General features: G+C 46.0%; 1 protein-coding gene across 1 annotated transcript in view; it reads right to left on the bottom strand.

Moving 5' to 3' along the window:
* Window positions 1-12562, bottom strand: part of ZNF618 (zinc finger protein 618) — a 152879-nt gene that overhangs the window by 129360 nt on the left and 10957 nt on the right. The window contains exon 4 of the mRNA XM_082263918.1: window positions 6900-6938. Within this exon, the coding sequence (XP_082120044.1) occupies window positions 6900-6938 (39 nt within the window). The remainder of the gene's footprint in view (window positions 1-6899; window positions 6939-12562) is intronic.

The following is a 12562-nucleotide window of genomic DNA, read 5'->3' as shown; positions in this document are numbered from 1 at the left end:
TCACCACCGTCTGTCTGATCCATTGAGAGATGGTCGCTGCAGACGCAGCCTGACCCTTACGGGGTCCATCTGTATTCACAAATAGAGAGTCCGACTTATGATACACCCGTTTCGCCCAAACAATGCAAGGCAATTTCCTTAGGATGTGAAGGTTTCAGAGTGACGGAAGCACTAGGTCGTCGTTCAGATGGAAGTCTGAAACCACCTTAGGAAGAAACGACGGATTAGGCCGTAACACTACCTTAACCCTGTGTATTACTAGATAAGGAGAATGGCAACATAGCGCAGCTAGTTCAGGAACCCGGCACGCAGAGGTGATAGCCACCAAAAAGACAGCTTTCTGTGACAAGGCGAGCAAGGAAATGTGTCTTATGTTCTCGAAAGGAGATTTCTGAAGAACCGATAGAACCATAGTAAGGTCCCAAGAAGGTAACGGAGACCTCCTGGGGGGAGCCAAATGGCGAACCCCCTGAAGAAACGTACGAATCAAAGAGTGCGTAGCCAAAAGGCGTTGGAAGTACACAGCCAAGGCCGAGATCTGACACTTAAGAGTGCCCAACACCAAACGTTGGTCACCCCTTTCTGTAGAAAGGTCAGGATCCTGCAGATAGCAAAAGATCTAGGATGCAGCTTCCGCTATTCGCACCAAGCAATGTATGCTTTCCACGTACGATGATAAATCTTACGAGAAGTGGACTTCCTAGTCTTGAGTAAGGTAGGGATCACAGAATTGGACAGACCCCTGTCCCTCAACACCTTGCTCTCAACAGCCAAGCCGTTAAAGCCAGTGACTGTAAAGCAGTGAAGAAAAGAAATGGCCACACTCCAAGATGCATCAAAATTCTGATTTAATGGGCAAACATCACAAGTGTCACAGTGTACAGGTAGACACGTTTCACACACTAACAGGTGCGCTTATTTATAATGAATAAGCGCACCTGTTAGTGTGTGAAACGTGTCTACCTGTACACTGTTTGTAACACTTGGGATGTTCCCCATTAAATCAGAACTTTGAAGCATCTTGGAGTGCGGCCATTTCTTTTCTTCATTTATTGTAAGTGGAGGAGAGCCGAGGTGGGCACCCGTAACATCATCAGGCTTCCTTCCTTTTACCTGGAGCAGCGAGACTTTCTTTGTTTGGACTGTAAAGCAGGATGGAAGATTGGACCCTGAGATAGAAGATCTTCCAGCAGAGGAAGTGTCCACGGACCTGTGACCTTCCGCCGAATCACGTCGGCGTACCAGGATCTCGGGGGCTGCAAAGTCTGCGATAATTGGTCAGCGAGTTCCAGGGCAGATGACAGTAATGTGCCTCTCTAAGAGCCTTTACCCATTCAAACATAGTCTGAGAGACTAGAATTGTAGTCAGGGCAGGCCTGAGAATAGATCCCACTACCATATACAGGTGTCGGGATAAGACCTCAATAAACCTGTCAACCGCATCTGGGAGAGATGAGGATTCTGCCACCGGTAAAATCGTGGCCTTGTGAATACCGCATATCTGGGGTCCACCTGAGGGGGGACCGTCCATTTGTGTAAGATCTCTTCCTCAAACGGGTAGCGTCTAGCCAAACTTTGGGAATAGCAAGCGTACAATTAGGTCGCCGCCATTGTTCCTCCACTAAGGCGGACAAGACTTCGGGACAAGGGAAAACCTTGGCCGATTTCTTTGCCCTGAGGGATTCCCCCGGGCATGTCAAAGCCTTTGGCTCTACCTGGTCACTCCTAGTGGGAAGGGCTTATTACCCATCCGTCTATGATTTAAAGCAGCAGCTACGTCCGTTGGTGGACGAAAGAGAAATCTGATTTTTTTCTTCCTTTGCCCCTGTTAGGAATATTCTCTAAGAGGAAATATATCCAGCAAAGAAAAAGAGAGCAATAACTGGATTTTTGTCTTACCATAAAATTATTTTCTCTGATGTTCATTGATGGACACAGCTCCATATCTTCTTGACCCTTGGGTTTATGCTGCCCCCTACAGGAGTAGGACACTAGGGGTAAAAAAAAGTTTGCCTACGTCTAAAGAGCAGTCTCAGGGGGTATACTCCCACTTCCTACTATGGGTCTTCAGTTTTGTAACAAGCAGTGTCAGAAGAACATATAACCCAACTCAATAGAGGTGTGGGTGCTGTGTCCGTCAATGAACATCAGAGAAAAAGATATTACAGTAGGACAAAAGTCCAGTTTTCTCTTTCATTCATTGACGGACACAGCTCCATATCTTCTAGACCCTTGGGACGTCCTAAAGCAGTGTCAACATGAGGGGTGGGAAGAACACAGCAATAAACATACTTCCCAAAGGCTAAAAGTAGCCAACCAGGTAAAACAGGCACTCAAACCAGGAAACAACTGGAGCTCACCTGAAAATAAAAATAAAACCTCAAAGAGGACTAATCCTCTCCAACAGCGGCCTGCAAAACCTTGCGGGCCAAAGGCAGCATCCGCAGATGCCAACACATCCACCATATATAATTTTGTGATAGTGTGCATGGACGACCTGGTGGTTGCCTTAAAAATCTGCACCGCTGACGCCGGATGACAGAAGGCCCAAGAGGAACTAAGCGACCTACTAGAACGTGTCTCAACAGGGAAAGGAGGGTCCAGCCCCTAATGGAATAGGCCTGCACCACCATCTGCCTGAGCCATTCCTGATTAGGGAGAAAAGAACTGAAGACCTATAGCAGGAAGTGGAAGTATACCCCCTGCGACTGCCCTATAGGCGTAGTCAAACTTATTTTCGCCTAATGTCCTACTCCTGTAGGGGGTAGCATAAACCCAAGGGTCAAGAAGATATAGAGCTGTGTCCGTCAATGAACGAAAGAGAAAATTGGATTTTTGATGAGAAAATCCATTTCTCTGATGGCACAGCTGCTGATTTCTCTGACGGACAAAGCTGCTGATCTTCATAACCATCTTCACAGCTGCTGATCTTTATAACCATTGGGTTATACTGCCCCTACAGGAGTAGGATACTAGGCAGAAAAAGAATCTGGCTACTCCTATGGGCTGTCCCAGGGGGTATACTCCCTCTCCCTGCTATAGGTACTTAGTTTAGTTACAAGCAGTGTCAGAAGAAGTACAACTCCACAGAGGGCTGGGTGCTGTGTCCGTCAATAAACATCAGAGAAATGGATTTTACAGTCAGTCAAAAATACAATTTCTATTTCCTTCATTGACGGACACAGCTCCTGATCTTCATAACCATTGGGACGTCCCAAAGCAGTATTAAACATGAGGGGTGGGAAAAGCAAAAAAATTCCCAAGGCTAAACAGTAACCAACCAGGCGACAGGAGCTCAACCAAAACAACTGGAGCCCACCTGAAAAAACAATACACTCTCAAAGAGAATTAAGTTCTCTAAACAGCAGCCTGCAAAACCTTGCAGCCAAAAGAAGCATCCGCAGATGCCAACATATCCACTTTATAAAACCTTGTGAAAGTGTGCACCAACAACCAGGTGGCCTTCTCGCAAAGCTGCGTCACTGATGCCTGATGACGAAAGGCCTAGGAGGCACTAAGCGCCCGAGTAGAGTGCGCCTTAACAGGGAAAGGAGGAACCTGACCCTTGATGGAATAGACCTGAATCACCATCAGTCTGATCCATCTGAAAAAGGTCGCAGAAGAAGTGGACAACCTTTTCAGAGGCCCATCCGTGAGCGCAAATAGTGATTCTGACTTCCTGAAAGACTCCGTAGCAGTCAGGTACACCCTAATTGCCCAGACCACAACCACATCTGGTCAACTAAAATCATGGTTGCCTTGTTCAATCTGGAAACCAGAGGGTCCATCACCAGTGGAACAGTCCACTTCTTAACCACTTCAGCCCCGGAAGACTTTACCCCCCTTCCTGACCAGGCCCTATTTTGCGATTCGGCACCGCATTAATTTAACGGACAATTGTGCGGTCGTGCGATGCTGTACCCAAACAAAATGTACGCTCTTTTTTCCCCACAAATAGAGCTTTCTTTTGGTGGTATTTGATCACCTGTACGATTTTAACAAAAAAATAGTGACAATTTTGAAAAAAAAAAAAAAAAAATACTTTTTCACATTCTGCTATGACATTCCCAAAAAAAAATTTAAAAATCAAAATTTTTTAACATTTCAGGCCAATTTGTTTTCTGCTACATATCTTTGGTAAAAAACAATCACAATAAGCGTATTTTGGTTTGCGCAAAAGTTATTGCGTCTACTAACTACGGGAAAGATTTATGTCAGTTTTATTGCTTTTATTTTTACTAGTAATGGCGGCGATCTGCGATTTTTTGCGGGACTGCGACATTGCGGCAGACAGATCAGACCCATAACTGACATTTTTGACACTTTTGGGGGTACCAGTGACATTACTACAGTAATCAGTGCTATAAATATGCACTGGTACTGTAATAATGACACCGGCAGGGAAGGGGTTAACCCTGTGGGTGATCAAGGGGTTAAATGTGAGCCTAAGCGAGTAATTCTAACTGCGGGGGGCGTGGCTTCTGAAATTACCATAGAGACATGTGATCCTATATAGCAGGATCACATGGGCTCTATGATCATCCCAGGGAGGACGGTCAGTCGGCTGTGTTTACAACAGCTGACCATCCTTCTCACTCAGCGGTGAGCGATCGCAGATGTCAGGCGGCAATTTGAGCCACCTGCCCGCTGACGAGCGCGGGCGGGAGCGCACCGGCAGCGATGGGCGCTCACCCCCTAGACTCCCGAGAGCGAGCGCCATACATGTACTGCGATTTGCCTGGGGGTAGCTGCCTGCTGCAGTACATCTGCGGCGTGCAGTCGTAAACCGGTTAATAAGGGACTCCTCATAGGAGAAACGCCTAGAAAATCACTTAGGGACCCCAAGGGGACGCTTTTGTCGTCCCCACTCTTTAGAATTTTGTCAAAATAGGTAAGAAAAGCCTATTTTGCTGCTCTTGATGGCTTGTGAGTGCCAAAGGGAACCTGCGCCTCTGTCGCAGCTGCGTCCTCCATCTTCAAGGTCTCACGCACAGATAAAATCAGTGCATCCACCAGCGCCTTTTCATGCGCCGTTGCAGATGTGAAGAAATCATCCTCACTATCAGAGGATTCCGGGCTCGTGGTTGCAGACCCAGAAGGGTGACCCACGTCCGCAGCGGCCGAATCAGATTCAGGATCTGATGAGACCGATGAGGCAGGGGAAGGCGGGGGTGCTTCTTGCTAGCCCGTCGCCCGAAAGCCACCTCCACCCGGGACATAAAAGACTCCAGGACCCCCGTCAATGCATTGATGGATGGTTGGGACCCAGAGGGCCCCGCAGTCTCAGAGAGGGGATCAGATGGGGAGATGTGCTTCATAGACTCCATGAGTCACCAGGGGAACCCCACAAAAAAGGTGTAAAACGCTGCAAGTGACAACCCCCACAGCGCTGGATGCACCACCCTGTCGCCAGGCACAAAGTACCAAGCGATCCTCAGGAGAGGGGGAATGAACCCCACCAGAACCACCACTTAGCAGAAACAGGCACCTGCAGCCACCAGGATAATCTGCACTGCACACGCGGTGTTCAGGAAGTAAAAAGATCCAGGGGATGAAGAGGGGCTCCCACCGCTGAAATCGCTGCCCACAGGGCTCCACTGTCATGTCCGCCGCTATTTTTAATGGCAAGCCACTGCAAAATGGCCGCCGGACTACAGAAGCATGGCCGCCGTGCAAAGAAACACACAGGCTACAATGAAATGGTGACCAGCGCGGTACCACAAGGCTTCCAGGGACCCAGGAGGGATCCCTAGACCTCAAGGACAGACCCTGGCAAGACCTCAAGGACAGACCCTGGCAGGAGCCCCCATCGGATACAACTCCCCCCCCGCACAGCTGATCGCCCCCATCGCTATTACAGTGCTACCCCCCCCCCCAGGAGGTGGACCAGACCACCCAAACAGCCCCAGCATAAGTGGAGGGAGGGTAGGATGGGGTACAGATGAAAGGGGGTGCCTGACGGGAGGGAGGGGAACCCGGGGGTCCGACTGTCCCAAAGAGGGGCTCACGCCCACCGCAAAACTCTCCAGGGGGAGAGGGGGGACAGATACTCACCATACCAGGAACTTGGTGGGCACCGCTCCAGACAGAAACCGCTCTCTATCGAAATGGGGGGCTGTCAGCCAGGAGGAACGCTGTGATTTGGGCCGAGACTCGATCCTATGTGATTTCGCGAGGCGTTTAACTAGCAGGCCAGCCCCTGTCCAGTTGGGATGTTGCGGTCCACCTAGCACGGAGCTGAGGTCTGCGTGCACTTGCTGGCCAGACTGGGGTGACCACTTGATCTAGATTATCCAGCCCGTCGCCCAGGCCAAAATTTATTGTAGATCTCACAGGAAAAAAATAGGAGAAAAAATGTTTTATCTAAAAAGAAAAAAATCGCCAGAACCAGAGATCCCAGCAAGGAACTAGGTCCTTACTCCTGACAAGGCAGAAAAAACTTAGGTACCTATAGCAGGGAGAGGGAGTTTACGCCCTGGGACTGCCCATAGGCCTAGCCAGATTCTTTTTCTGCCTACTCCTGTAGGGGCAGTATAACCCAATGGTTATGAAGATCAGGAGCTGTGTCCATCAATGAACGAAAGAGAAAAACATTTTTTTCGCTAGCATGGGGGTTAGAAACTCTGCCAGGAATGAAATGCGGTCTGTGTACTCATAAGAGAAAATTTCCCCATACTTCCAGTCCCAAAATGAAACCCTTCGAATGAAAGTCTTAGTTGGAACTGGGCTTTAAAGAAAGCAAATAAAAAAGAGCATAGCAATGAGCATAGAACAGACATGTAGTAGACTACTATAGGTTACAATACAATTACTTGCTTTGCACCCACATTACACCAGCTGGCTCCCTGGAACTAAAGAGAGGATCTATATAAAAGTAAAAAAAAATTAGCTATACTTACTGCCTTGTGAGGCTCCCTCAACAGACGCAGCTTCGTTATCTGAAAATACAGACATTGTATTTGATATTAATATTTTACTAAGGAGGCTCCTGAAGAGCCAGAATTCTAAAGTTTACATTTATATCAAAGAGCAAATAACATTTTAAGGTATATATGTAACAGTTTAGAAGCTTATCAGGAAGAGAAACTGTTCTGATCTAGTCTGAAGGAGAGGGCTCAGACTGGAGATGGTAAGGGCAAAGTGTAGGCCAAAGTCCACCAATAGGAGAGAGGAAAGACACATGGTCTTAAAATAAGATGACCAGATTTTCAAAATTAAATCCGGGAAATATTTTTTTTTTATTGGCAAATGGCACAGGACTGCATAATACACAGCGCTGGTCACAGGACTGCATAATACACAGTGCTGGTCACGGGACTGCATAATACACAGTGCTGGTCACAGGACTGCATAATACACAGAGCGCTGGGCACAGGACTACATAATATACAGGAGGGTGCTAGGCATAGGGTACAGGGTTCAGAGGCTTGCTATGCACAGAGGACACTTCTGCCCACACATCCATAGCTCACCTCTGCACCCTTCTCTCACAGATTATCTCTGCAGCCACCTCTTAGCCCTTTCTCCACAAAGGCTAAACTCTCCATCTCTCCATGCAGCTGCATCAGCTCTGACCCCTGCTCCCCCAATGCCCTCACCTGTGTACAAACAGACCCCCAGCCCCCCCCCCCCATCTGCTCACCTCCCAGGCTCAGCCCTCCACAGAGTCAATTTTTGGCTCTGCCTCTCCTCCGGTCTCAGCTCTCCTCCACTGAACAGCAGCAAGGGCAGCAGTGAGATTGTCCAGCAGGGGTCGTCAGCATCTGAGCCACCAGGCTGTTTCTCAGCCAGCATGGGATGCCCTGTCTACGTTAATCTGGCCCTAAATCCAGGGACAAAACTGGGGTCAGACTCTGTCCGGGGTCAGTGTCCTCAATCCGGGGAGTGTCCCCGGAAACCGGGGACGTCTGGTCACCCTATCTTAACAGTTATGACCTGTTCTAACAGACAAATAGGTCTTTTTTTTCTTTAGATTACAGAAGGGTTAAAACCCTTCTTAAAGTGGAGTTACGGCCACAGATTCGTTTTTTTTTTAAATACCTCCCAAACAGTGAGCCACCACCCTTCTTACATCCGCTAATCCGATTTTATACTTGTAAATAATAGATTGGCAATACTAAAATCTTACTTTATAAAATTTGCAGAGCGCCGCCATCTTTTTCATGGTCCCCGAAGCCGCAGTGTGCACAAATATGCCCTGCTTCCTGGTTGTAGATGGAGGGGGGCCGATCAATGCAGCGCAAAATCTCGTGCATGCTCAGTACAAAGGAAAGTACTGGCAATAGTCTGGCGCCGTCCGCGCTGTGCTCCGCCTCTCATCGCGTCATTTTCTGTTTGGAAATAACGCGATGAGAGGAGCGGCCGGCCGCCTACGTCACTGCCCATTGCCTCCTGGGAGTGATCTGTAAGAGCTCCCAGGACGCATTGCGGGACAGGAAGTGACGCCGCGGGCCGTGGCCGCACAGGGAGGAAGTGGAAGGAAAGGTGAGTATATTTTCTGCTGAAACAAGGTAAGTAAAGAAAATTAAAATTCAGGAATATCCAATTCTTTTTCAGGGTACAATAAGGAAGCGGATGCCACAAAATCTAAAATAACGATTTTGCGGCCGGAACTCCGCTTTAAGTTTTTAAATCTGTCTCTGTCTGTGCTGGGGAGATCTACCCTCTCTGTTTGTCTTGGTGACCACTGGGACAGAAAGTGATGGGAAATCCAAAATTTACAGTTGTCATCAGAACAGGAATACAAGAGAAAATCTTCCAGTTTCCAAATCTTCCAAGGGCACCTGTTCTGGTGATAGCTATCTAAGGTGGATTTCCCTTCAGTATGTAGTGATTTCCCCTTACCACTTGAGTGCCTCCAGGAAAGTGAAGTGAAGTGAAATCTCAACCACACCCAGACAGTGAATGAATTTCAAGTACTCTATTCAAAACAAAAAATAACCTTTGGCTTCACATATACTTTAAATGTATGTATGTATACTTTATATATGTACTAGATTCTAAAGCACAATCTTCCCAGTGAAAAAAAAGGAAGGCAAGCAATACTTTGTGGGGCCCCCTTAAAATAAGAGAGTATTAAAAAGCAGACTGCTACAGTGAAACCAAGCAACACTGAGCATGCATCTAAGTTCTTTGGCAAGAGAATGGCCTTTGGTGAAGCAAACTCCTTAGAAGAAAATCATTGACAGCTTTATTATTTCTTTTTACACCAATTTATAGTTCCTATCTTGTAGCAAATTAACTTTGTAGATTTCCTTGCCCACCTTGAAGTTAGATGGCTGGTTAGCTTTTAACATTTTCAAGTAAACACTAATTTACAAGCCTAGTAACACTTTAACAAGGAAAACCTGACGAAGTTTTCAGAGATTTCTCTCCATCTTGCATCAGTTCGAGAAGTTATGTCCACATAACAAAACAGCACAAAGCAATCACAAAAATATCAAACTAAACTTCTGATTTCCTAAACAGGCCAAACCTATAACCAATGGACATCCAACATAAATGATGTAGATTTTGTAAAGTGATACTGAAGACACAGCTAATGGCCCATTCATACCATTAGCTACGTTCCCACACTAGAGCAAGGAAAAACACCTTATGTCCTATTCAGTTTACATAGTACATTGACGTAGGCTAAAGAAAAAAATAGGGCATTTAGGGCATTTAGCATAATGCGTTCCAATGCACTGCAGTGCAAGATAAAAGTTACATTACTGGAAAAAGTTATTAAAGCCCCAAAAGTTGTTCCTCTCTACTGCCTATGGTATGTTGCCTGGGCTTCGCTTGGATGCAACCCTTTGTGACACCACACTCCATTTACTTTAGCCACAAACAGGGCAATGTTCTATTTCAACTGAAAAAAACAAGCTAACAGTATAAGGTAACCCCTAGCATCAACATTTTAAAGTGTTACTAAACCCAGGACCCTGCATTCACTATATTTGGTCTCCCACAGTACACAGAACACGGAAATGCAATTATTTTAGTAAATATGAACTGCTAAATACCTTTTCTAATCAGTAGTATATAGCAGTCTTGTGATTTCTACCAGTTCCTGGGGAAGCTTGTAGAAGAAGTTTTCATACTGCGCTGAACTTTCCTATGAGGCTGCAGGGTTCCTGACCCTCTGTCTGGAAATGTCTGGACAGTGCTGATTGGCCCTGTGCTGATCACATGCACTCTCCCAAGAAAAAAAAAAAACCTTACTAGCAATATACACCAAACTGAGCATGCGCAGCCTGACCCCAAAGGCTCTGTTTTGTCTGGACATGTTTTGGAGTCAGTGAAAGAAGAGGAGGATCTGTGCATATAGAATAAAACAGCCTTTTTAAACAATGAACAGGATTAACCCCTTAGGTTCCACAGTGATTATAACAAGCATGCTTTACTGTATATACAGGCTGATTTTACTGTTGTGGGTTTAGTAACACTTTACATTTTAATGTGTGTGGCCAGTATATGGCACCATCCCATTCCCCCACACCTACAAACACACAGGTCCTTTCCCCAAGCACACAAAAGGCTTCTACATTGGCTTATTTACTCCAGTTCAACAGGTTTTAATTGTTATCTTTATTTTTAATGCCCACAGTCTTGGGGTCAGTAGGACACAACGCTCAGACCACCAAGGGTTCTGTTCTTAGCAATTTCAGTCAGGCACCCTCTCCAACACTGCTTTCTCAGGGCTTACCCAACAACTGCAGCGTTCATCTTCATTACTCCACCACAATGTGATCAACACATTCTCCAGCTGTTGACACCAGTTGGTGCCAAAGAGTCCAAACCTGCACTCAACTCTGCACCTCCAAGATCATTACTATGAGGCCTGCTCAGTGCTGGATGGTCTCTTTCTCAAAGTCATTTAAGTCCATAGAGTGACACCTGCAAATGCATGCTGCAGGGTCCATTTACTACTGTTGTCCTGGCTTTCCACTAAAGTGAAAGAGACCACAGTATACATGCCTAGATACCACAATAAAAATTCTAAAGGGAAAGGAGAGCAGAAAAGGATATGTGCACCTATCTTTTAAAGTGCATTTAAATCATAAAAACTTAAGGTTCAGTCATACAATTATGGTGTGTAAGCACACATGTTTGTTGAGTTAAGGCATCCCATTCATTTAAATGGACTGCCATACTTTGTACTATTTCTGGCAGTGCACTACTCCGAATTGAGCATTAGTGTGCTAGCAAAGTGTGTCTGTTGGTAAGGTATGTTGGGGTACATTCAGAATAAATAGCACCACATCCCATCAAAGCATGTAACATGCATCGTTAACACGTGCATTACTCTAACACAATCACGTATATGGGCCCTTAAGCAAAAGAGATTGTTGTACACGTTGCTGTAATGGAATGGAAGAATTTTTAATTCTTTCGCAATTCAGCTGTGACAATGCCATCCTTTCCTACATGCTCCTGAGTTGGACTACAAGCAGTCATATCAACTCTTAGTGCACAGATTTTCCAATCCACAACAGAATTAATGCTCTGCATTTGAGTGTGCATGTCTACAGTTAAATCAAAGGGTCTACAGGCCATGCAAAGCACAGGGATAAAAAGCAGAAAGAAAAGGGATACCCAAAAAAAAAAAAAAAATGAGTTCCTATTTTACTTGTACTGATCCAAAAAGTATTTTTTTTTCTAGGGGAATATTTCTACTTTAACCACTTGCCGACCACCCACAGTTTATTTACTGCGGCAGTCAGCCCCTCACAGGCAAAGCGACATAGTACTACGTGAGGCTCCCGCTTGCTCACGGACCCCCCCGCGCGTGTGAGCGGCGGACCCGATGTCCGCCGGTCACTCATGATCGTCGGTTACTCCGGGAGAAAGGCAGGCGGCTAATGTAAACAAAGCCGCCTGTCATTCTCCCTTGTGTAACAGCAGTGATCATACGGTCCTGCTATGTAGGACCGTAGATCTCTGCTGTTACATGAAAAGCCACATCCAATCACAGTTAGAATCACGCCCCTAGGGACACACTTAACCCCTCCTTCTCAAATAAAGTTAACCCCTTCCCCGCCAGTGTCATTTTTACAGTAACAGTGCATATGTATAGCACTGATTACTGTAGTAATGTCACTGGTACCCCCAAAAGTGTCAAAAATGTCAGTCAAAGGTCCGATCTGTCCGCCGCAATGTTGCAGTCCCGCAAAAAAAAAAAAAAATCGCGCATGATCAAAAAAAAAAAAAAATCGCACAGATGATCAAATACCACCAAAAGAAAGCTCTGTTTGTGGGAAAAAAAGGACGTCAATTTCATTTGGGTGCAGCGTCGCACAACCGCACAATTGTCCGTTAAAGTCACGCAGTGCCGAATCGCAAAATAGGCCCTGGTCAGGAAGGGGGTAAAATCTTCCGGGGCTTAAGTGGTTAAGCTGCACTTATCATCATAGAAGATGGATAATGTCAACAGCTCTTGTACATATACATTTTTAGTTGTATCTGTGTCTCTTTTTTACATACAGGTAAATGTTAATTTAAAATAACTCGCTACATGAATTGAAAAACCTGCAATATTATTTTGGGCCACCAGGGGCACTGTTCGATTAAAACGAAA

This window comes from Pelophylax lessonae, assembly GCF_965119305.1.
Source record: "Pelophylax lessonae genome assembly, chromosome: 7".
Taxonomy (NCBI): domain Eukaryota; kingdom Metazoa; phylum Chordata; class Amphibia; order Anura; family Ranidae; genus Pelophylax; species Pelophylax lessonae.
Note: the sequence above shows the minus strand (reverse complement) of the source record. Positions and strands in the feature narration are given on the sequence as shown.